Source organism: Sturnira hondurensis, unplaced genomic scaffold (assembly GCF_014824575.4).
Source record: "Sturnira hondurensis isolate 20B ecotype Veracruz unplaced genomic scaffold, ASM1482457v3 Scaffold0021143, whole genome shotgun sequence".
NCBI lineage: Eukaryota > Metazoa > Chordata > Mammalia > Chiroptera > Phyllostomidae > Sturnira > Sturnira hondurensis.
In genome coordinates this window covers 6,666,843-6,693,693 of record NW_028093774.1, presented here as the reverse complement: position 1 = coordinate 6,693,693, position 26,851 = coordinate 6,666,843, and the positions used below count along the sequence as shown (strand labels likewise).

The following is a 26,851-nucleotide window of genomic DNA, read 5'->3' as shown; positions in this document are numbered from 1 at the left end:
AAGCATAGGCAAGTCAAAGAAGCTTGCTGTTGTACAGATATATACAGAATTCTTTTAAGAATTCCTCAACAGATGGAACCGGCAATCAAATGATAAGACCCCCACTCTTATCCATCATTCTGATCCATCGTCCTGTCACTTGCTATCTGTCCAAACTTGGGAAGATAGGAAACCGAGTCCCTGTTTCCTACCTGCAGCATGGCGGCTATGAGATTATACACAGGAAGCTCTTAGCGCAACACCCAGCATAATGGATGCTCAATAAATGTGGCCTTTTATTACAATCCTTTTAGGCTATTTTTTCGCCTCTGTAGATCTTGATTACCTTGATACAAGTTTCTGTTGCAAAGGTATGATAACTAGGGGATTTTCTTAATATTTCCTTTGTTGATAAGGTGAATGAAATGCACTTCTCAAGGATCTTGGAATAAAAGCTTGATAAAGTCAAGGGCTTATATGATGTTTTGAAAAGCTTGATTATATGGAAATAAGTAATTTCCAATTTAATGATTAGAGTGAAAGTCATACTAATATGGTTTATTATATCTCAAAGGATGTTTATATCTGGTATTTACACTTCATGTTCAAATTACATTTTCTTCCTTACAGTGTATCATTGTCAATTATTGGAATGCCTCATGAAATATAAACAAGAAGTCTGGAAAGTAAGTTTTTGGCCATATTTAACTCAGAGCCACAAACTTAATTTATGTAATAATGTATCAGTAGTAAAAGTTGTTTGCATGTTAAAAGTATTTTTAGGTCAAATGTACTGATGTCTTATTATTTTGGTGTGTAGAACCTACAATTTCTTACCAGTTAGTTATTTATCATTTAGAGCAGGGATGATCTTGAACACAGTTGGCTTTTGCTGGCTTGCCAGCAAAAGTAATTGAATATCACTTAATCTGGGAATTAGTGCATGCTCTATTATATGACAATTTTATTTAATTTAAAAGGTTGGTTGAGAATCTGTCTTTTTTTCAAACAGGAAATGTGAATTGTTAAGAAATGTGTTTTAGGAAATTTAAAGATGCAGTGTTTAGCAAACTGGCTTATGTTGTTCAAAAGTCGATTATTTAACATTATTCTGAGTAGAGAAGGAGAATTTGTTAAAAGATAGTGTGCTTAGGAACTTACTTATTACTACTAGGTCCTGTACTTATTTACAGGACCTAATAGTAATAAGCAAGGAATAAAAACTAATGTTTTGATATGATCAAATCTGAGAAGCACATCGGGATGATGACATTCCAGGGGAATCAACCACCTCAAGTCCTCTATAGAAATTTTCACTGCTTCGGTACTATTGAATGAGCTACCTTTATTCTTATTTGATCGTGCTAAGTCAAAGTACTCTTCCCGTCTCCTTTAGGATCTTTTGTACGTGATAGCCTACGGGCCCTCACAAGTGAAACCGCCAGCTGTGCAAATGCTGTTCCATTACTGGCCCAATTTGAAACCTCCCGGGGCCATAAGTGAATACAGGGGCTTGCAGTACACAGGTAAGAAGAGAGCAGGCCTGTGGGACCCCGCCTTTTCTTCTGTGTCGTGTTTGCCTTGCCTACTTATCTATATTTTTCTTTTGCTGGACTTATGTATGTGCCTCTAGACATCGCCATAAGTCCATTCTGAAACTAGGTGGTATAAAATAAATGAATGAAAATTAATGTCAGAAGCGGTTATGACACCGCAGTGTAAGTCTCAGTTTCATTTGCTACATGTTGCTCTGTGGTCTTAACTAGCGCTGACGTTAATCACTGCAGAGGTGTGAGTGCGGGGGAGCGCTCCACGTACGGTGTATCGAAACTTCAGGTGGCCAATTCTGTTCTGATGAGAAGATTTGGAGCATGTTCAACGTTACCAGTTTATACGCTAAGTAAACAGTAAATGACCCTGATAACCTCGTTGGCCAGAATAACAGTTGGTGACTATTGGTGTCATTAATAACTGAGAAGTAAACATTGAATGTAATGACATTTAAATGTATTGACATATGTTTATCAAAAACAAACCAACCCCAGGTCCTCTGTTGTGGTTATGTTTATATATCATAAAATCAAAGAAGCAACCCATGGCTAATGGAGTTTTGGTTGCCCCTGACTACCTTCTCCCCCGTCCCCATAATTGTATACATAGTATTCTGAAAATGGAAGAAGTGGTTGTTTTGGCACAATTAGCTTTTATTCAAGTTATTGTGGGATTGCATACTGATATTCTAGATCCTACTTCTTTCTTGGCATCGCTCATATTTCCAGGGGTGATGTGACGTGGTTCAGAGGGGAATTAACTTAATTCTGTTTCTTATGTCCCTGATTAAAGCCAAGTGTTAGAGTCATTAACACCTATTTTGGGGGGCTTTGGTGATCCTTGGTGGGCTTATTCTAAACTCAGAATAAATAATATTGGCTATAGTGGTAGCAATACTATTAATTAGGACAGGGAAGGTAGATAGGAAGTAGTTTTTAAAAAACAGAAACTGGTATCTTTGTGGTTTTATATCCATGGTAGTAGAGAATGTTAAAGTGTTGCTAAGTAGATAATTGAATGTAGAAGCAAAAATAGCTGGAAGCATTAATAAAATAAAAGGTGAAATAACTGAAATATTTGATACCAACCCCTCTCAACAGATCCCTGAAATAAGCGTTTATAGGATGTATGAATGGGTAACCAGTATTAAATGAAATTTATTTATTTAGTAAATATTTGAAGAGTAATTTAATGTTCCAGGCCCTGTAGTTTTTAACACAACCAGACATCGTGGAGCTTATTACAATCTAGATATGAAAAATAATCCACTTATTCAATAAATATTTATGGGGTATCTGCTATTAGCTAGGCATTATCCTAGGCACTGGTGGTAACACAATGAAAAACCATACTACAATCACTAATCTCTCAGTGTGTACATTTCGTCTGTGGGGGAAAGACCAGGAAAGCACCTGACAGTGTGGTAAGCGCTAAGGCACAACAAATACAGTTGACCCCTGCACAACACAGGAGTGAGGGGTGCCGATACCCCACCACCCCCTGCACAGTTGGAAATCTCTGTGTAACTTTAGACTTTCCCAGAATTTAGCTACTGGTCACCTCCTGTTGATGGGGAGCCTTACAGATTGTAGGTGAATAACACGTGTTTTGTGTGTTATATGTATAATATACTGTATTCTTGAAGTAAACTCAAGCAAAGAAAATACTATGTTGGAAATCATAAGGAAGAGAAAGTCGATTTATAGTATTATTGAAAAGAAATCTGTGCGTAAGTGGACCCGTGCATTTTAAACCCGGGCTGTTTGAGGGTCAGCTGTTCACAGTGCCGTGGAAACACACAGAAAGGACCTCTGACCTCACCGTCAGGGTGGGCAAGTTGAGGAGGGCTGAACTGTCAAGAAACGTTCTTCAGTGAGTGAGATTCAAGCTGATACCTGAGTGAGATGCACCTACTAGACGTTACGAGGGGAGTGAATCATTAGTGGGTAAAATGTGAGACTGAGGCAGAAGGAACTGCGTGGATTTGGACTTGGAACCTAAAGATAGCATGATCATACTTAGTTACTCCAAAAAGTCGTATGCAGCCGGAGAGTGGGGGGAGAGGAGGAGAGCAGCCAGGGAGAAGCAGAAAGCCTGTGAAGGAGATTGGATTTCATCCTAATGGCAAAGGGAAACCACAGACAGGTTGTAAAGGGAGAAGCCACGTGATGAGATTAGTCTGTTCAGAGCATCCCACCAGCCCTGGGGAAACTGAGAGCTGCTTCCAGCACCCTCTGTGACCACACTCTCTTGAAGGGCTAGACAAACCCGTCTTCCCAGGGTAGTTCAGCCTCTGCTGACTAAGAGCGGAGCGGCTCTTTCTTTATTGCTTGGCCTCTCTGCCTACGGGCATTCGTTCTTCAGTCCATCCCTGTAATCACGTCTCCACACGCTTTCTTTCTTTTGACAGCATCATAATGTGCCTGCTACCTGCCAGGCACTGTCCAAGTTCCTAGGGAAGCAGCTTTCTTGGAACTCCCATCGAGTGGGTCATGGCATTCTATGCAGAAAACAGGAGATCACGAAAAAGTTAACCATTCTGGTCTGTGTGTTACTATTCATCCAGCACTGTCTGCTTATCGGACATTGTTTTTGCTGCTTGTTGTCTGATTTAATACTCAAGCATTCTCCTAATTGAACAAAATTTATGGACCAAGTGCCAGATTAGGTTTTATAGATATTTTCTTAATTAACTTTCACAAAAATCTTGAAAGGTAAGGAGTTTGAACCTAGATTATTTTCATGGAAAACCCACATTTTTCTGGCTTAACATTTGGTATATTTGTTAACATTTTGATGCATTTCCTTCCAGTTTTCTGATGCATGTTTAAAATAAAGTTGAGATCACATCGTATATAATTATACAAGGTTACCCCCCCAACCTTTTATTATGACAGTTTTCAAATACAGAAGTTTAAAGAATAACACTATGAACACATACATAACCACATAGATTTAATAATTGTTAGTAATTCACCATAATTTTAACTCTATATGTATATAAATTATTTATTGCTTTTAAGCACAGTAACATAAGAATATTTGCAACTCATATGAATATGACCGAATAGTGAGGTAATCTACAGACTTCGCCTCTTTTGAGTTTATTAGTATTTATCAACAACAAAAACTACCTCAAGTATTTTGGGCGTAATACGAGTTTTTTTTAAAGATTTATTTATTTATTTATTATTTTTAAAGGGGAAGGGAAGGAGAGAGGGAGAGAAATATCAATGTATGGTTGCTTCTCGTTGCCTTCCCAGCTCCCTGCTGGGAACTGGTCTGCAACCCAGGCATGTGCCCTGACTGGGAATCGAACCTCGATCCTTTGATTCCCAGGCCCGTGCTCAATCCATTGAGCTACACCAGCCAGGGCTAAATACAAGTTTTAAAGATGAAAAAATTAGAGTTTTCTTGGCAGTGACTGCCCCCTCCCACCCATTATGTTGTTCTATGAAACTCTGCTTCTGTGGGGAAGAAAGAAATTATTTAGCAATTTCCTTTGTTGGTGTTCTAACAGGTAAATAAAAGCCTTCATGAGCAAAGGTCAGCACTGGTTGTGCTGTAGTTTCCACTCAAACTATGAGACAAAAGGTGTGGGAAGATGTGTATTTCCTGGGCAGAGACTATTGAAAACACAGAGAGGGCAGAGCTAACTACAGACAGCACTGCAAGATTAAACCAAATTAGTAGAGTTAGATTCCTGAGTTGTATTCCAGGCAAGTACGAGAAGCTCTACCATCTTTTTATGTCGAAATTTCCCCATCAGTAAGTTGCTTATCTTTTTATTGTCTTAGTTTTGTCTCCATCCACACAATTAAAAAATCTTTTGAACCTGTTTACTGTGCATTGTACACATGTAGAAAAACACACCAATTTTGAGTTTCTGTGGACACCTCCCACCATGTTCATTGCCGTGATTACGGCCTTCTGCTGTCCCGAAGATAACCCACTGACCTTTCTTCCAACAGCAGAGATCAGTTTCGCCTAAGTTTGAATTTTATGTAAATGGAATCATGCATTACTTGTTTGTGTTTGTGTGCGAGTTATCCTTGGGTTGAGCATAACTGTGTGCTTTGTTCATGTTTATTGCTATATAGAAGCTACCAAATGAATGTACCACACTTTACGTGTCTGCTTTACTATTAACGGATACTTGGGTTGTTGCCACTTTTTGGTTATTATAAATAATGCTGCTGTGAACATCCACATATCTTTTGGTGCACATGTGTACACATTTCTGTTAGCTGCATTACCAAGGTAGGATTCCTCGATTAGAGGATATGCATATATCCAATTTTAATGGATAAGGGCAAACAGTTTTTCAAAAGGTTTGTACTAATTTGTACCTACATTAAAAAAGCATGAGAGTTCTTTTTGCCTATATTCCATATTTTGGGCAGTTCTTTATTTTGTTTTTAAAATTTTAACCATTTCTGAGGGTATGTAGGAGTATCTGATTGTGTGATAATTTGCATTTCCCTTATTACCAATGCACACTTTTTGATCTGTTTGTTGGCTAGTTGGATATCTATATAACCCTTGTCAGTTATGTATGTTGCAAATATCTCCTTTTTTAATTCTCTAAATAATGATTTTCATTAACTCAAGGTCATTTTTAAAAATATTTATTTATTTATTTTTAGAGAGAGGAAAGAGAAGAAGAAAGAGAGTTAGAGAAACATCAGTGTGTGGTTGTCTCTCACGTGGCCCCCACTGCGGACCTGGCCTGCAACCCAGGCATGTGCCCTGACTGGGAATCGAACTGGCGACCCTTTGGTTCTCAGCCTGTGCTCAATCCACTGAGCTACACCAGCCAGGGCTCAAGGTTTTCTTTAATGCAATCAAATTAGCAACCTTTTTTTATTGCACTTATTGGGGTGACACTGGTTAACAAAAATATACAGGTTGCAGGTACACAATTCCACAATACCTCATCTGTGCCCTGTATTGTGTTTACAACCCCAAGTCAATCTTCTTCCATCACCATTTGTCCATCCGTACCCTCCATCACCTGCCCCCGGCAATGACCACACTGTTGTCCATTTCCATGGTTTTTCTTTTTTATGAATTTCTCCCCAGCCCAGCCCCTAAACCCCTCCCCAATAGCTGTCAGTGTACTCTCTATCTCTGAGTCTGTCTCTGTTTTGTTTAGTTCTTTTTGTTCATTAGATCTACATGTGAGTGAAATCATAGGGTATTTGATTTCTCTGACAGGCTTATTTCACTTAGCATAATGCACTCCAGGTCCATCCCTGATGTTGCAAATGGTAAGACATCTTTCTTTTAATATGGCTGAGTAGTATTCCATTGTGTGAATGTACCACAACCTTTTTATCCACTCATCTACTGATGGACATTTGGGCTGCTTCCAAATCTTGGCAATTATAAATAATGCTGCAATGGACATAGGGTACATATGTTCTTTTGAATTAGTGTTTTGGGTTTCTTCAGATAAATTCCTAGAAGTTGAATCTCTTTCTTTAAAGGACTTTTTATATCCTGTCTAAGAAAGCCTTTCCCTACTCCAAAATTATGACAATATTCTTTGTTGTCATCAGAATATTTGTATTTTACCTTTTATATTTAAATGTATCTAGAATTAATTTTTCTGTATGGTGTGAGGTACACATCAAAATTTTTTCTTGTGGATGGCCAGTGGACTCCACATCATTTATTGAAAAACATCCTTTCCTTCCTGGTCTGTGGTACCTTTTTTAAGGGTGGTTCTGTCTCTGGATTCTTTATTGAGTTCAGTTGGTGTATTTTTTTCTCAATACCACAGTGTCTGAATTAATGTAGGTTAATAATAAAATTTTATGTCCTTCAGTATAAATCTTTCCACCTTGTTGCAATTGTTTTTCTCTTTCTCATCTCCCCTGCTTTCTCTTCTTACTGTTCTTTCTCCTCTTTTTCCTTTTTTTCTTCCCGGTTATTCTCAACTCTTTGCTAAGTTAAAGAGTTTATCAAGTTAAACACATATAAACATACATGGAAATTATTAAGGTTTGTATTGAGAATGCCTTGAATGTATAGATCCATCTAGGGAACTGATATTTTTATAATATTGAGTCTTCCAACCTATGCACCTAGTATGTCTCCGCTCATTTAGACTTTCTTCAGTTTTCCTCAGTGACGTTTTCTGTGTAGATGTCTTGCCTATCTCACATGTAGGTTTTTATTCTCTGATGTTACCGTCAATGATACATCTTTTTTAAAAAAATATTTTATTTATTTGTTTTTAGAGAGAGGGGAAGGGAAGGAGAAAGAGAGAGAGAGAAACATCAATGTGTGGTTGCCTCTCATGTGTCTGTCCCTCACTGGGGGCCTGGCCTGCAACCCAGGCATGTGCCCTGACTGGGAATCGAACTGGTGACCCTTTGCTTCACAGGCCCGTGCTCAATCCACCGAGCTACACCAGCCAGGGCAATGATACATCTTTTTAAAATTACACTTCTTATCTCCTTGTTGCTTATATGTAGATGTGCAGTTAACTCTGGTATATTGTTCTTATATCCAGCAACCTTGCTAGAGCAATTTTAATATCTAATAATTTATTGTAGTTTTGTTTCAAAAATACTTTTCATGTATGCAATTATATTATGTTGAATGGCAGTTTAATGTCTCCTTTTCAATTCTTGTGCTGTTTGTTTCTCTTGCCTCGTTGCACTGGCTACCACCTCCTGTGCTACGCTGAGTTCAAAGTTCCTTCATGGTTTTATTTTTGACTCATTGGGCCATTTAGGAGAATGACTATTAATTTAGAAATACATGGGGATTTTCCTAGTGGGGTTTTGTATTGATTTATAGCTTGATTCTTCTGTGGTCAGACAACCTACTTTCTATTTTTAATTCCTTTGACACTTTTATACTTTCTTCAGAGTTCCTGTGTACTTTAAAAGAACTTGTATTTTGCAGTTGTTGGATACTGTGTTTTATATATGTCAGTTAAACAAAATTTGTTAACTGTGTAGTTCAAATCTTCTGCATCCTTATTGGGGGTTTGTCTTTCTTTTATCAGTTACCAGAAATAGAATGTTAAAATCTCCTACTAGGATTGTAGATTTCTGTATTCCTCTTTGTAGTTCTATTAATATTTGCTTTTATACATTTGGAGGCTGTATTACCAGGTGTATACAAATTGAGAATGCATTGTCTTCCTGGAGGATTGAAACTTTTACCATGATGAAATGCGTCTTTATCTCTAGCAGTGCTTTTTTTTGGTGTTAAAATCCACTTTGCCTTATACTAATAGCTACACCAGATTTCACGAATGCCTAGCATAACTTTTCCTCTATTTTTGACTTTGTATTCATATATTTCATGTGTCTTATGAGCAGCATATTATTCTGTTTTTTAAACTCAATTTTCATGACACTTGTCTTTTAATTGGAGTACTTAATCCTTTTTTATATGTATGTAATGTAATTACTGGTATATTTGATTAAAAATCTATTTTCTATTTGCTTTCTATTTCTCCTGCCTTTTTCTCTCTGTTTTGCGTCTTTTGCACTGATTGAGTGTTCCACCTTTGTCTTAGTGAGCTGTTCTGTGTTTTGTATTCTTTTAGTTGCTAGCCTAGAGGTTATACCATACATCCTTGACTCATTGGTGTCTAGTGCAAAATAGTACTTTTACCTTTTCAGGTCAAAGACCGAAGATTTTAACTTCTTTTACCCTCTCCCAACTTCCATGATATGCTTAATTTTCATAATTTCATAAAACATAAGTATTATCATTCTTTGCAGTTAATACTTATTAGATTTTCTATTCATTAGATAGGAAAGACTCATTATTGCAGCACCACTTATTGAAGAGATTGTCTTTTATCCAATGAGTATCGTCTGCTCCATTGTCAAATATTAATCGATTAGGTATGCTTGGGTTTATTTCTGGGTTCTTGATTCTGTTTCATTGGTCTATTTGTCTCTTTTTGTGCCAGTAACTTTACAGTATAACTTGACTTAAGGAGTGTGATGCCTCCTGCTTTTTTCTTCTTTCTCAGGATTTCTTTGGCTAAATGGGGTCTTTTGTCATTCCATATAATTTTTAGGAGTGTTTTTCTACTTCCGTAAAATTGTTGAACTCTTGATAAGGACTGTGTTGAATCTGTAGATGGCTTTTGGTAGTACTGATGTTTTAACTATTAATTTTGCTAATCCGTGAACATGGGATGTCTTTCCATTTATTTGTGTTTTCTTTGATTTCTTTCATCAGTGTCTTGTCGTTTTCCTCTCTATTAAACTTATATCTAGGTATTTTATTATTTTTGTAGCTATTACAAATGGGATTAATTTCTTTATTTTGTTTTTATAAAATTTATTGTTAGTGTATAGAAATGTTACTGATATTTTTGTGTCAATTTTGTATCTTGCAACTTGACTACATTCATTGATTAGATCTAACAGTGTTTTAGTTGAGTCTTTAGGATGTTCTCTGTATAAAACGATGTCATCTGCACATAGAGACAACTTTATTTCTTTTTTCTGATGCTGATAACATTTGTTTCTTTTTCTTGCTTGATTGTTCTAGCTAGGACTTTGTATTATGTGGACTAGGAGTGGTGAGAGTGAGCATCCTTGTCTTGTTCCTGATCTCAGAGAAACAGCTCTCAACCTTTCACCCTGGAGTGTGAGGTTACCTGTGGGCTTGTCATATAAAGCCTTTATTATATGGGGATATGTTTCTCCTATGATTAATTTGTTAAGCATTTTGGTCATGAATGGCTGTTAAATTTTGTCAAGAACTTTTTTGGGTCTATTGAGATGATCACATGAGTCTTTTCTTCCATTCTATAGTATTAATGTGATATGTCACATGGATCAATTTGTATGTGTCGAACTATCCTTGCATCTCAGGGATGAATCTTACTGGTCGTGGCGAATGATCCATTTAATGTGCTGCTGAATTTGGTTTGCTAGTGTTTGACTGAGATTTCTTGCATCTATATTCATTAGAGATATTGACCTGTAGTTTTCTTTACTAGTAGTATCCTACTCTGGTTTTGATAACTGGGTAATGCTGGCCTAATAACCTGAGTTTGGGAGTGTTAACTCCTGTTTTTTCAAACAGTTTGAGAAGATTATTATTAATTCTTTAAATGTTTGATAAAATTAACCAGTGAAGTGTTCTGGTCCTGGGCTTTTCTTTGCTGGGAGATTTTTGAGTACTGATTTATCTCTTTAGTATAGTTGGTCTATTCAGATTTTCTATTTATTTCTGGCTCAGTTTTTGTAAGTTGTATTCAATATGTTTCTAAGAGTTTTTCCATTTCTTTTAGGTTGTCTAGTTTGTTGGCATATCATTGTTCGTAGCAGCCTCTTATAAGCCTTTCTATTTCTGTGGTATCAGTTGTAATGTCCCCATTTTCATTTACAAATTTGTTGATTTTGGGCCCTCTCTCTTTTTCCCTTGGTTAGTCTAGCTAAGGGCTTGTCAATTATAGGAATCCCTTTTGTTTTTTAATTTAGAGAGTTATTTATAAAAAAGAATTTAAAAAAAGATTTTGTTTATTTATCTTTAGAGGGGAAGGGAAGGAGAGAAGGAGAGAAATATCAATGTATGGTTGCTTCTTGTGAGTCCCCTGCTGTGAGTCCCCTCCTCCCCTGAAGGGAAGGAGAGAAGGAGAGAAATATCAATGTATGGTTGCTTCTTGTGAGTCCCCTGCTGGGAACTGGCCTGCAACCCAGGCATGTGCCTTGACTGGGAATCAAACGCAATTGTGTGGTTCGCAGGCTCGCACTCAATCCACTGAGCTACACCAGCCAGGGCTTTTTTTAAAAAATTTTATTTTTCTAATTTATTTTTTAAGATTTATTTATTTATTTATCTTTAGAGGGGAAGGAGAGAGGGAGAGAAACACCAATGTATGGTTGCCTTTCGTGCGTCCCCTGCTGGGAGTTGGCCTGCAGGGAACCAGCCTGCAACCCAGGCATGTGCCCTGACTGGGAATCGAACAGAGATCCTCTGGTTTGCAGGCCTGTGCTCAATCCACTGAGCCACACCAGCCAGGGCTCAAAAAGAATTTTTCATAAATGTTTCTATATATAAATATCTTTTCATCAATTTTTGCCTGTAATGTAAAGAGTGCTTTTAATTTGAAAGTTTAGGTCCTTTTTCAGGAAATTTCTCATTAATGAAATTTTAAATTATTGCTTTTCTCAGATTGTCTTGGCATTTTTCTTGAGGAATTTATAGGTCGATTTTTATTTTATGTACTGTGTAGCTATTATAACCAGTATTTTCCACATTTTATTTTATTTTATTATCTTATGTTTTATTCCACATAAATTTTCCATTTATCTTTTCCTCTACAGTCTTAGCTTTTTGGTTAATTTATTCTATAACTTAATCTTTCCCCCAAATCAGCTCTATTTATTGTTTCGAGGGAGGGTTTCTAGTTTTGCTGTTGTAATTGTAGAGTACTCACACTCACATTCCTTATCCAAATCCATTTTTATCTCATTCTGTTGGCTTCCTGTCTCACCCTGAATTTTTATCACTTTCTGCTCCTGCTTTTCTAGAGGCCAGGTGTTCTTGCGTCACGTTGCAGATGCCATGCATTTCCCTCGAACTTTTTGATTCCTAGACTAGGTAATTTTCAGACACGTGTTTTTTTCTCAGGCTTTACTATGACCTTTCCCTTTCTTTGAAGTATCTATTTGGATCATCCTTAATTTTTTCCTTTTTAAAATCAATTTTATTGAGGTATAATTTCCATGCAATAAAATGACCCATTTTTTGCAAAGTTTGATAACTTTTGACAAATTTATACACTAATGTGACCAGTGCTGTAATCAACATGTAGAGCCGTTCCATCGCCCCACAAAGATTTCTTATTTCTCTTTCAGTCAATCCATACCCGTGACCTAGTTCCTCCATGGGTACCCGCTGATCTGCTTGTTGTCATTATAGATTAGTTATCAGCCTCTCCTAGGATTTCATATGAATGGAGTCATATGGTACATACCGTTTTTATGACTGCTTATTTCACTCAGCATAACGTTTCTGAGTTTTATCCATGTTGATGTAGAAGTAGTTCATTTCTTTTTAATGCTGAATAGCTTTTTCTTGTGTGGGTATATCACAGTTTATGCACTCACTTCTTGATGAACATTTTGACTTATCATGAGTAAAGCTGTAAACATGCATACAATTTTTTTATTTCTCTTGAGAAATACCTCGTTGTGAAAATGCTGGATCCTATGCCTAGTGCATGCTTAATTGAAAATAAATGTCCAGACAGTTCTTCAAGAGTGGTTGTATCCTGTTATACACTCTCCGGCAATGTGTGAGAGTTCCGGTTGTTCCACATTATTAGCAACACTTTGGATTGTCGGTTGTTTTTTTAATGTTCGATATTCTGATTGCTACATATTAGAATCATGTTTAATTTGCATTTCTCTGATAACAAGTGATAGCAATGCTACAGGTGCTTATTGGCCATTTGTATATCTTTTTTGGGAGTTCTCAATGAAATCTTTTATTCATTTTTCAAATTGGGTTGCTTATCTATTGTTATATGTACAAAATAGAAGACTTTTTGTCAGACACATATATTGTGAATATGTTCTGCAGTCAGGGGCTTTTGTTTGTAAAGTATTTCAAAGAGCAGGAATTTTACATTAAATTTTAAGTTACCCATTTTTTGTCTTTCCTAAATTTATAAAGAAATCTCCGATGTTTTTTTCTAAAAGTTTTATAGTTTTTGCATTTAATTATATGATTCATTTGTAATTATTCTAAAAAGATTTTATTTATTTATCTTTAGAGGGGAAGGGAAGGAGAAAGGGAGAGAAATATCGATGTATGGTTGCCTCTCATGCATCCCCTGCTGGGAACTGGCCTGCAACCCAGGCGTGTGCCCTGACTGGGAATTGAACCGTGACCCTTTGGTTCACAGGCCTGTGCTCAATCCACTGAGCTACACCAGCCAGGTGTAATTAATTTTTCATAATGGTGAGAGGTAAGGGTTGACTTTTTCCCATGAGGATAGCCAATTGTTCCAGTTCAGTTAGTGGGAAAAATTACTTTTTCCACATTGAATAACCTTGACTATTTTGTTGAAAACCAATTGACCTCATATGCATGGGTCTATTTCTAGGCCCAATATTTTACTCGAGTGTCTATTCTTACGCCAGTATCATGTAGTTTTGAATACTGCAGCTTTATAGTGAAGCTGAAGTCATGTAGGATATATCAGGACCAGCTCTTTTTAAAAATTATTTGGACCATTTTAGGACCTTTTTTCATGTAAATTGTTCCATCAGCTAGTTAGTTTCTACAAAACAATGTGCTTGGATTTGGATTAGGATTACATTGAATATGTAATTTAGTTTGGGGGATAATTGATATCTTTAGAAAAAATTTACTATTGAGCCTTCTGATGCTCGATCATGGCATATTTGGTCATTTATTTGGGCCTGCTTTAATTTCTCTCAGCAATGTTCACTAGCTTTTAGTGGACAAGTCTTGCAGATATTTTGTCAAACGTATTTGTAAATATCTTACAGTTTTAGGTGCTATTGTAAATAATGTTTAAAATATAATAGTCAACTTCTTTATTGCCATTATATAGAAACATAATTGATCTTTGTATGTTGGTTTTATCTAGCAGCCTTGCTAAATTTACTTAGTTTTTGTAGCTTATTAGAAAGTTTCTTAAAATTTTCTGTATACATGACTATGCCCTCTTGCAAATAAAAGTAATTAAGACGTTTCCTTCTTTCTAACTTGTATGCCTGTTGGCCTGCCTGCCTTGTACCCTGCCCCCACCCTTCCTTCCTTCCCTCTTACCCCACTTTTCCCTTTTTTCTCTTCTTCCCCCTTTCTCTGTTTCTTTTTCTCATTGCACTGGCTCATATCTCCAGTTCAGTGTTGAATAGAAGCACTGAGAGTGGATATCTTTATTTTTTATCCCATCCTGATGGGAGGAAGTATTAAGGCTTTCAGCATTAAATACTATGGTAGTTGTAGGTTTTTCACAGATGCTTTCTTTTTTAAAAACACATTGAGGGAGTCCCTTTCTATTCCTAGTTGGTGAGAGTTTTTAGCATGAGTGAATGTAAATTTTGGTCAAATGCATTTTCTTCTATTTTGGTTAAATACATTTTGAGATGATCTTATGACTTTCTTTTTTTATTCTGTTAATATGATACATTACATTGATTTGCTTTGCAATATTAAACTAACCTTGCATTCCTGAGATAAATTCTATATTGTCAGCTGTGTTATAGTGCCAAATTTAATTTGCTAATTTTTTATTGTGTTCTTGCTTCTATGTTTATGAGGGTTATGATCTATGAGGGATATGATATTTCCTTTTTTTTAAAGAAAGATTTTATTTATTTTTAGAAAGAAGGGAAGGGAAGGCGACAGAGAGGGAAAGAAATATCATTGTGTGAGAGATAAACAGTTACCTCTCACAAGTCCCCAATCAGAGACCTGGCCCACCACCCAGACATGCATCCTGACTGGGAATCGAACACTTTGGTTCCCAGCCTGGTGCTCCATCCACTGAGCTGCACCAGCCAGGACTGATTTGGTTTTCTTTGATCATAATGCCTTCATCTAGTTTAGTTTACACAGTAATATTGACTTCATAAAGTAAGATGGTGTTTCTTTCTCTTCTATTTACTGAAAGCATTTATATAGGATTTGTATTATTTATTCTCTTAAATAGTTAATAGAATCACTGGTGAATCCATCTAGACTTGGGGTTTTCTTCATGGGAATGTTTTACATCGTGTATTAAATGTAATATTTATGGGACATTTACATTTCCTTTTTATGGAATCAGATTTTGTAATGTGTGATTTTTGAGGAATGTGGGCATTTTCATCTAACTTTTCAAACTTATCAGCATATCTGTAGGATCTTCTGTGATATCCTACCTTTCATTTCTGATATTGGTAATTTTTCTTCTCTTTATTTTTACTCATTAGGCTGGCTAGAGGAGTTATCAATTTTATTAAACTTTCCAAAGAACCAATATTTGGTTTTATAATAGTCTCTATTGGTTTTCTGTTTTCAATTTTGTTGATTTATATTTTTATCTTTATTTTCTTTTTTCAGATAACACTGAGTTTTATTTGGTTTTTCTATCCTATTAAAGCAGAAGCATAAATCATATTTTACATCTTTTGTATTTTCTAATATAAAAATTTTAAGTTATAAATTTTCCTTTAAGCATTGCTTTAGTTGCATCCCACAAATTTGATGCTGTGATTTTATTGTGCTTTGGTACAGGATATTTGAAAATATTCTTTCAAAGAATATTTTCTTTGATTTGTGGATTTGTGATTTGATTTGTGGATTATTTAGAAGTGTGTTTTTTCAAATATACAAATATTTGGTGACTTTCCAGATATACTTTTGTTACTTCCAGCTTAATTTTATTGTGGTCAGGAAACATTATTGTGGTCTTTGTTATTGTGGTCTTTGCAAATGCTATATATACATTTTTAAGGCTTATTTTATAGTCCAGAATGTTATTTCTGTTAGTAAACTTTGCATACACCTTTGAAAATAATGTCTATTCTACAGTAGTTGAGTCATTAGGTCAAGTTGTTGAGAATGTTGTTCCAGTCTTATATTTTTACTTATTTTCTGTCTGCTTGCTTTATGAATTACTAAAAAAGGATTGGTGAGATTTACACTAATTATAGACTCATTTCTCCTTTTAGTTTTGTCAGTTTTGTTTCACATAATTTTAAACTCTACAATTAGATGAACAGATATTTAGGATTGTTATGTCATCTCTGTGAATAGACTATCATCACTGTGAAATATTCCTATTCATTATTGGTTATATGCTTTGTCCTGGAGTACTTGTCTGATATTTACATAGACATTCCAGTATTCTTCTTATTAGTATTTGCTAATGCTAAGCTAGTCATATATTATATAATGGCACACCTTCTTCTGTTACTTATAACATATCTATCTTTATATTTCAAGTGTTTCTCACAGGCAGCATATATTTGAATCATGTGTTTTAAAAAACTTCAGTCCCATTTGACAACCTCTGCCTTTTAGACCATTTACATGTAGTAGAATTATTTTTTAGGCCATTTACATTTAATGTAACTACAGATATAGTTGGGCTTAAGCCTCTCACTTTGTACTTGTTTTCTATTTATTTAATCTGTTCTTAGTTCCTTTTCTTTTTTTAATATCTTGCCTTCGTTGGGGTTAATTATTTTTTAGTATTTCATTTTAACTCTGTATTGAGTTGTTAGCTATACATTTTTTTAAAAAAAAGAATTGCTTTAAAGTTTACAATATATACCTTCAATTTTACAGTCTACCTTAAAATAATATTATACTAGCTTACATGTAAATAGTTGATAGAATTCACTGGTGAATCCATCCCATCCTTTTTGTCTCACAACACATGGCTGTTATTTTTGTTTTAAACAATAAATCACTTAAAAACAGGTTAATATGAGTAGAAAGTCTTTTATTAATCATATTTACCATGCCCAGGACTCTTTTTGCCTTTGTGTAAGTCCGAGCTTTCATCTAGTATTGTTTTCCTTCAGCCTCAAGACCTTCCTTTAACATTTCTAGTAGTGGAGCTCAGCTGGCAATAAATTCTCTTTGCTTGTGTTTGTCTTCAAATAGTCTTTATATCATATTCATCTTTGGAGGATATTTTCAACTGGGTATAGAATTCTAGGTTGACAGTTTTTTTCTTTCAGCCTATTAAAGATGTCGTTCCATTGTCTACTGGCTTGCATTGTTTCTGACGAGAAATCAGCGATCATTCTTATCTTTGTTCCCCTGTAAGTAATGTGTCTTTTTTTCCTGGCTGCTTTTGAGATTTCCTCTTTATCACTGGTTTTCATCAACTTAGTTTTAATGAGTTTTGTGTGATTTTCTTTGCTTTTATTTTGCCTAAGATTCATTGAGCTTCTTGGATCTGTGGGTTTATAGTTTTCACTAAAACTGAAACATTTTGGCCACTTTTTTTTCAAATAATTGCCACTTCCTGCTCCCTTTGCTTCTTTTTGGCTTTTAAACATACATGCTTACTCTTCTTCCTATTTTCCCACAGCTCATTGAAGCTCTCTTTATTTTTCTTCCAGTATTTCAGTTTGGGTTGCTTCTGTTTTTATGTCTCCTAATTCACTGATCTATTCTTCTGTATTGTCTAATCTGCCATTACTTCTGTTCTGTGAATTTTTTATTTTTGATATTGTATTTTTAATTTTTAGAAATTTCATTTGGTTCTTTAGTATGTCTTTAATCTCTATCTTCATTGTGTTCATGTTTTCCTTTAAATATGTTTATACTAGCTGTTTCAAAGTCCTTGTTTGCTAAAATTACCTCAGGTCTGTAATTTCTGGGTTTGTTCCTAAGGACCAATTTTTTTCCCAGTTATGGATTACATTTTCCTCCTTTTAAATATTCAGTAATTTTTGACTGGATGCTGGACTTTGTGAATATTACATTATTGAGTGTTTAGATTTTGTTATCTTCAGTTAAAATCTGTTGAAGCTTGTTTTGGCTGTCCAGGTACTGGTGGATCAGCTTGATCCTTCCAAGTCTTGTTCTTATGTTTTGTTAGGGTGAATCTTGGGTTGCTTTTTCACTAATGGTAGTTCAACCCTCCTACTATGGTATGACTTTCTAGAGTCTGTATTGAATATTCCAGGTTTTCACTGAGTTTCTTCTACTCTGGCTGGTTGGAACTTGAATATCTTCCAGCCCTGTATGAGATGTAGGAATTATTTAGGTTACAGATTCCCTATAGTTGTTCTCTATGCAGCCTAATGAAGTTTTGCCTTATACATGTTCAGCTTAGTATAAAGCCAACACTTCAAAAAGACTCCTCCTCAGATTTCTGGAGCCCCGCTTCTCTGGTACTCTACACAGCAAATTTATGTCATCTTGCCTGTCTACATGCCAGTTTTTTTCCCCTCAACTCAGTAGAACCAATCTACTGTGCTTATATTTTTCCCTTCTAGGGTCCAGGTCTAGAAAGCTTCCAAGAAGAAAGCCAGGGTGATTGTAGGAGTCACTTCATTGTTTCTTTTCTCTCATGTCTCATTGTCCTGTACTACCTATAGTCCAGTTTCAGAAAATAGTTGTTTTATATACATTTTCCATTTTTAGTTGTTTGTGGTAGGAAGGCAAGTCTACTACCAGTTACTCTATCATTTGGAAGCAGATTTCTTCTGCTATATTTTATGCTATATTTTTGTTTTTATTTTCAAATGAAGGGAGATATGTTATGATTATATTTGCCATGTGGTAAGGAATGTAGGGTGTCATTATATTAGAATCAATTATAATGTTTTCCAAATTACAAATACTTGTGTTCTATGTTTACAGATTTTGATTCAGCTGATCTCATGTGGGTTCTAGGCATCACTCTTTTGAAACCTTGACAAGTGATTTTTTATACACAACCCAAACGAAGAGTTGCTGTTCTAGTAAGCTTAAATCTGGTGTGAATTCAGTGAGCTTAAATGAAAACTCCTACTACCTGTTCTTAACTCAGTTTCACTCTGTAAAAATGGAATAAAGTTTAGAGGAGTAGGACTTTCTGGGTATCCCCGCCATCCACATATACAGCATTAATCTCTGGCAGAGGAGGAATCTTTATATTCCAGTTTTAATCAAGTGCTCTGGCTATTGCACATTCTGATTTGTTTGTGCCTGTCCCATAGCAGTTTTTGTACACTTTGAATATTACTTCTATCTAAAAGTGTCAAGAAAATCTCTTTGATATTTATAAAGTGATAGGCACTTGTTCTTATAATGTACAGATTTGGAGATGATTTTATCTTGGCTGTGCCAACTCTGTTTTGATTAGTGGTGCCTTCCTGGAGCTCAGTTTTGAGAAGTATTCTAAAGTCAGTTCTGGACTCAGTAGGAAGGGATGCTGTTTCGAATTAGCGGTATCTGTCATGAATTTGGGATTAAAGGAATAGGGCAACATGTCCTATGTATTTGCAACTGCTGTACTGGTTAAAGGCACTCTTTTTCTCTAGCTTTCATTAATTACGTAAGAAAAATTGTTGCTACTTTCTGTATTTATCTTGACTTTTCCACATGTGGGAAATAAATCTTATAGTTATGCAATGCTTATATTCAAATAATTTCTTCATTTATCCATTCCTTACTCATTTTTTCTTTCTCTCTATATACTGTTACTAGAGTAGTGATTTCTGGTCTGTATTTTTTGCCTTTTTTGTGTATATTTTTAAGGTCAGTGTCTCTGTTGACCATATTTTCTTGAATTCCAAATTAAACATGGAATCTTATGCTTCATCTAACAATAGGGTAGAATATTTGAAGTTAGAATACTTCTAGATAGAACATTTTATAAAATATTTGGAGATAGATTAGTCCTGGATTATTAATAGTAAATATTTTTGAATTATAATTTGATATGTAACCAAATATCCTCTCACCTGCAAATTCTTCTATATTAGGTCCATCATGGTCCTATATTAGGACCTCTATAACATTAGAATATGGCAATTTAGAAACATTTCTTACTTTCAAACATATAATTCCATTACTTTTTTATGATGGAATATTGTTAGCTAAGTGCTTTGGGCTGCAGAGTCATCTGGATGTTAATTATTACTTGTTGTGGTTCTTGTTCGGATGTGTTCCAGATCACTTGGTTCTTGTCCTCATTCTCCGTGTTAAGGAGAGCACATTACACTGTGTTGAGGAGTTGCGTATTAGCTAATATCAGAGATTTAGTTTGTGGGTCACATGTGAGAGAGAGAGAGCTACCCTTTATCTGGGCAAGAAAGTCATCTTATCAATCTCCACCTTTGATGGGAATGGGGTGGGAAGTGGAAGTTGTTTGACTATTCATTTCAGTTGTTATCCATTTGAAATGCTTCCTTATGCCCCAAATCTAGGGTGTTCAGCATTGCATATGATAATGAGAAGAGCAGAGTGTTAAGAGCTAAGAGATACAGGTACTAGTCCCCGCTTGTCCTTTACTAATGCTGTGATCATAGCAAGCCACTTAACCTTTTTAACTTAACTTACTCATCTGTTTGATGAGGTTCATAATCTGCTGTGCCTGTCCCACAGAGTTGATGGGAGGAGCCAGTGAAGCCATAGATGTGAAAACCTTTGGGAACTTACTAATGGTGTATCACCGTGAGGTAATATTATGCTACTGTGGATGCCACCTTATACTGGGTTGTTTCCCTTCATAGGAAAATGGATGATGGATTTGTGATATCTTTGCATGATTTAAACATTTTTCATAGGTTTAAAAATGACTTTAGGAAGCCTTCAGATGACGGTTCTGTTTAGGAAAAAGGAAACTAATGAAGTATCTGCTGTGTTTTTCACGAGGACCCAAATACTTTCAATGAGAGGTACTCATCGACTGTGCTTTGCTTTCCAGCTTGGAACCCCATCCACTGCCAGCACGTTGAATGCCACAATGCAATCAACAAACCAGCCGTGAAGGTACTGTGTCGTTGGACCTGGCCTCGTATTGTATTGTCACCGGTCAAATTATCAGGAGCAAATTGTTGAATGAAATGTTAGTTCATTTATTATTCGGGGAGTTCAGCTTAATTCTCCACAGTGGTAAGACTTTCATGATTCCCATAATTTAGTTTCTATATCTGTTCTTCTTCCCGCCTAAATCACAATGCCCTCTTTTTCAACAATGCCCACATGTCGACAGGAAGGAGGTACCTTCTGTCTGATTTTTTCAGTTATTCTTTCTCTCATTTTTTGTCATGCTGCATTCACAGGAGTCCTCTGACCTCCTGATGGTTTCTGGCCTCCTACTCACACGTCAAATTCTCTCCCTGTCTTGCAGGCCCACCGCCAGTCTACTCCTTGGGCCCGGCCTCACTTTTCTCGTAGGCTGTTTTCTGTAGTCGGTCCTCCGGGATCGGCCGAGCTATCTCACTTTCCGTCACATTTTTGTGGAGGTGAAATTCACAGAACATCATTTAATTACTTTACAACAAACAGTTTAGTGGCATTTGATGCTTTTACAATGTCGTATCACCACCACCTCTTCTACTTCCAAAACATTTTCATCATATCCCCAAATTTTACTTTCTGAGCCCCAGTTTTCCTAAGGAGCTACATTTAAAATTTTTTTCACTTTATTCTTCCCCAAAAGGTAACATGCTTATAACTGTGACATGTTTTTGCATGGCAACTGGTCGGTGCGGTTTCTTGATGGCAGGAGCTCCTCCCAAGTGCACATGGGTGTGACCTTCGTGACGTGTGGATTGAGAGTATCCACCATCTAGAGGCTTATAGATTAACATTAAATGAAAAAAGAAGGATAAAACTGTGCAGTGTGATGCCAGTTTATTTTAAAGATTGAATATATGTATATTTATCTTCACATTCATAGTGAAAACCCACCAGTAATGCTCATCAGAACACTACCAGTGTTTGCATTGAGAGGGAGGGTTATTGTTTTACAATTTTTTTCTTTTTCTCCAATTTTATAAGCCTCTACATTGGGTGTAAATTATATTTATAAACAGAAAGTAACTGCTTTTTAATGCAAGAGGCAGATATGAACATATCAGTATGAGTATAAACTGACCTGTTCACAGTAGAACAGAACTGACACTGTTAGTCACAAATCAGGTGGGGCCTGTTAGTGAATTCATTTGACACGTTCAAGGTCAACCAGCTAAATTCTATTGAGTCTTTATAGTTATAACATCCTAGGAGTTTTTCCTTTTGAGTAGAATGAACAAATATCTTTACCTGACACAGTTATCATTGGCTCATTAGAAATGAAAGTAAAGGTGAAGAAGAGGTCTTCATGGGGCGAATGAAAACGACTCGGGGAAAATGGATTTATCCTCACAAAAAGCCTAATATTTCCATAATAGTGAGCTATACCACTAAGCAGTATGGTTTTGCCAAATAGAAAAGTATTATTTTTGTTGCAATAGTTGCAAAAAAGTACTTTGGGGGCAAGAGCCAAGAGTTGTGGTGGGATTCACAATGAAAACACGTTGGAATTTATAGTTCATTATATCACATTCTGCTTCTGGTTTTACTTGATTCTACTTGAAAAGCACTTTATGAAATACCTTGGAGCCCAGATAATTTTCTAACATGGGAGTCGGCACACTATGGCCGACTATGGCATTTGGGAGACAGCCAGATCTGGCCTGCTGTTCATTTTGGTAAATGAAGTTTTCTTTAGTTGCTCATGTATTGTTTAGGCTGCTTTTATGCTACAAGAGCAGGTTGAGTAGTTGTGACCGAGAACGCATGGCCCGTGAAACCTGAAATATTTATTCTCTGAGCCTTTACAGAAAGTTTGCCAATCCCTGATGTAACAAACCAAAAGGTAGTTGTTACCCATTGCATCGAAGGAAGCATGAGACCTACTGAAGGAAAGTTTCACACGGGCTGTTTAGCATTCAGGAAATAATTTACAGATTTTGATGATGCAATTATTTAAACTTAGGAATTCTAACTTTTGTGTCCCTAATCATTGAAACTCCTCAGGGTTTTAACTTTAATGACAGGCTGTTTGGTTTATAAATGTGGTTCATTTTTCCCCTTTAAATCGGTAAAAACAACAAAAGACAAGTCAGAAGAATGTTCCAGAAGAATCTGTGGTATATTAACTGCATAATTGGCTAGAGCATGGGTTGATCATTTCTTGAAAAGCAGGAACAGAATTCAAAATGACTCTGGCAAGTCATGGAAACTTAAACAAACGGATGCAAAGTACAAAATTCAGCTAGTCATCTAAATGTTTTGTTCACTTAATTTAAAATATCCAATAACCGAAATATCCTAAAGATCAACTGAGAAGAGATGAACACTCTTTCTCCACGAGCTTAGGCTCATGAAAACTCAGCCCTAAATAATCCAAAACTGAACGGAGCACAGCAGGGGTCAACAAACTGCAGGTTATGTGTAGAAGGAAAAAAACCCACCTGGAAATGCAACATTGGAGGATTAATATAGAACTTAGATTCCAGAGTGAACCATTCAATGGTAGACTTAAAGCTGCATTTTCTGAATGGGGTTTCTCTTAAGCAGAAGAGAAACTCTCCTGCCAGCATTTTGGTAACCGTTATGATTTTTCATTTTATTAATGTATTTACCTTTTCTTAAAGAGATATACTGTGTTTACCACTTTAGAGAGTAACATAGAGGCAATTTGAGCTGCTATTGAACAAGATGATTTTTTTTAATCTTCGTGGAATAAGGGTAGATTCCATGATAGTATTTGTTACTTGAATTGCAAATACCAGGAGAAATGGAAAACCAGAGTAGCCACATTTCAAATCAGTCGTGTGGACTCATGTGCCAGTCAGCGCAGGAAAAGCACTTATAGGTTGAATGGGTTTAACTAAAAGTATTTATTCCACTTTGCTTTGGAAAATCTGTCATTATTGAAACATTTGTGCTCACAGTGTCAGGAATGTGACAAACGGGACAGGAGAGTTTATTCTGGCTTTCCATGTGTTTCAGATGTGCATAGACCCTTCCCTGTCAGTAGCTCTGGGCGATAAACCGCCCCCATTGTATCTCTGTGAAGAATGCAGCCAGAGGATTGCAGGGTAGGTATAAGGGTCCTCAATGAATGGGTAATAGGGCAACAATAGGAAGATAACAACAATCACTTGGACTTAAATTGGCTACATTACCCATATTTCCCATTCTGCTCTGTTTTCTTAAAGAGTGCTTTGTCCGATATTTAATGTATAGCAAACTTTCACTGGAAAGATTTCAGCTTTGAAAAGTTGCAACATTTTTCTCTGTGTGACAGGAGAAAGCAATTTCTCTCACTTGCAAGCAGCTTCAGTTTCCAAGTGACCCTGTTAAAAAGGCCACAGAGAAAAATAAAACTGGCTTTTCAAACATGACATGTAATTCACAAGGATTCTCTTTGTGTGTTAGTTTCACAGACTCCCACTCCGCTTTGTACAGATCACACTGTATTTTGGTTGGCTTAATTACCATCTGCAAAGTATCAGTCAAAGATAACTGAATATGATAAAATGCCTATAATTTATAACTTAGCTGGAATGTACTAGACATTTTAAAAGTTTATTATGAGAGTGCTCATAATTACGCTTCCTTTCTATTAAAAGCCTTTTAGCAAGAGCTTGCAGCTAATTAGCATTTGTGTGGAAGGGTACCATTGCTGGAAGTTCAAAAGTGAAATTTGTTTTTCTTCCTAGGGACCACAGTGAGTGGTTGATTGATGTTCTCTTGCCACAAGGTACGGTTTACTTCAGAATGAATCATGAGTAATCATGACTAATGGTATGGTTGATCTGACTCCTTTTGTACTATTTTATTTAACAAAGGTAGTAACAGAAGTATGAAAGTATTATAGTCTATGAATATTCATTGATACAAAGCATTATATCAATGCTTACTTATAATCTGCCCACCCATTTAATAATGAGGGAAGAGGTATCATTTCTACCCCAATCAGGGGGAGATGTTAGAATGAGGATTCTGTAACATCAAAGCCCCGCTGATTGTGTCAAGGGCTTTCCGTGTATATAACAGGTGTTGCCAATGATGTGTTTGCTGTGCCGGGTCAGAAAGGGAATGAGGGACATCGGCGGGAAGAATGCTGAATAATGGGACTCTCTTCTGCCGCTATTACTAGTCTCCTCATTAGTAAAATGGGGATGAAGTGTACCTGACCATCCCCACGAGGAGACGAGATCGTAATGCTTGTCATTTGTCAGAGGTCCAAGAGCTACGCCAGTAAGTTGGCAGATCAGGTAGATAAGCTAGTGCTCTTCCGGCCCCTAACTGGGCACCGAAATGACCAGGAAAGATCCTGGAGAGCACAGGACAGATGGCAGGTGGTCAGAGCTGGGAGCGTGCTGAGGGCAGACCAGGCCCGCGGGAGAAACTTGGTGTAGACTTCAGAGGCAGGTGCTAAAAGACTGTGTAAGGCCTCATTTAAAAAATAAATCTGAAAACCCCGATTAACTAAATTCTGTGACCTTTAAAAAAATGGAAGGCCTTTGCTTGATGATAATTATACTACATCACTGTAGTCTAACTTTTAGTATTAGGTCATCTGAACCTAGTTAAGTAAGGACTGATAGAAATGGATAGCTTGAGTCTAAGTAGTTGAAATTAGTAATCAGATGATGTTCTGATCCATCATCCTCATGGTGAAGCTCTGAATGTGGCCCTGCAACTCAGAGTCATAGGGTGATGGGGCAGCTGTGCAGAGGGAATCACAGGCGCATGGGTATGTCTGCCTCCCCCATGGGCAGCCTTGTGACCCTGAAGGAGTCATGCCTCCACTGTGGCCCTCAATTTTGTTTTCTGTCCAATGAGAAGGTGAGATTACAGTTATTTGGCTTTAACATGATCTGAATTCTAAGTCTTGTCTGAGACGTTTGAATTACTTATAAGAATAGGTGGAGTATTTGCAGCGTGGAAGGGTTTTTAATGCCATGAAAAACATAAGTAGATAATGATTCATGAGACGATTGAGGAGCTATTTTGGCCGAGTCTAGAGGCTGTATCATAAAACTTGTTTTTATTCCTCTTCATGGCTGCCCTTATGGAAAATGGGCTCTGTTTCTTTGTTGATATTTTGTGTACCTTCCCCTTACAGCTGAAATATCTGCTATATGTCAGAAGAAGGTAAGAACACACCATCTGTGTGGCGGGGCATGATTTGCTGTGTTTGTATGTAAATTCACTCATTGACACCCGCCTCATCTCTGCACCGTGGTTTCCCAGTGTGTCCATGTCACTGTATCTGTGAAGGGGGAAGAGTGATCATTTAGCTCGCGAGACCGCTGTGTCCTAATGCTCTCTATTTCCATTTCTGCTTTTGCTCACCTGTCTTATGCACCAATGTTTTTGATAACTAATCTGCAATAAAAGCTATGTGCTTCCCTGGAATAGAAGTCTAATCACAAAAACATTTGAATGACAGTGTAATACGTGCAACTTAACTTGGATAAATGATGCATCTTGTATCCTAAACATCCTTATTTTTTGAAGTGGAGTGCAAATCGTTCACTGTATTGTTAAAACATACTCAGACCAACTACGTATGGAAAGTAGTTATTTATATGTAAGTTGAATATTATCTCTAGGTAAAGATTCCACCTTCAAATTTCCTTTGGCCACCTTCATGACAGTTTCCCTAAACCATATCTTTTTTTTTTTTTTGGTTCTAGTTGTGGAAAAGTACAAGAGAAAGTAGTATGGTGACATATAAAGAACTTTGGATTAACTGGCTGAGACACCAGCTTCTGCTCCCACCTACCTATGAGACTACATACAGGCCATTTAAACTTTTTAGGAGTTAGTCGTGAATGGGTACCTTTGGAGAGCC

General features: G+C 36.5%; 1 protein-coding gene across 1 annotated transcript in view; it reads left to right on the top strand.

Moving 5' to 3' along the window:
- The window catches only part of UNC79 (unc-79 subunit of NALCN channel complex), a 210,418-nt gene that overhangs the window by 61,543 nt on the left and 122,024 nt on the right, over positions 1 to 26,851 (top strand). The window contains exons 6-11 of the mRNA XM_037031536.1: positions 610 to 665; positions 1,376 to 1,505; positions 20,918 to 20,982; positions 23,995 to 24,083; positions 24,708 to 24,748; positions 26,120 to 26,148. Of these exons, the coding sequence (XP_036887431.1) occupies positions 610 to 665; positions 1,376 to 1,505; positions 20,918 to 20,982; positions 23,995 to 24,083; positions 24,708 to 24,748; positions 26,120 to 26,148 (410 nt within the window). The remainder of the gene's footprint in view (positions 1 to 609; positions 666 to 1,375; positions 1,506 to 20,917; positions 20,983 to 23,994; positions 24,084 to 24,707; positions 24,749 to 26,119; positions 26,149 to 26,851) is intronic.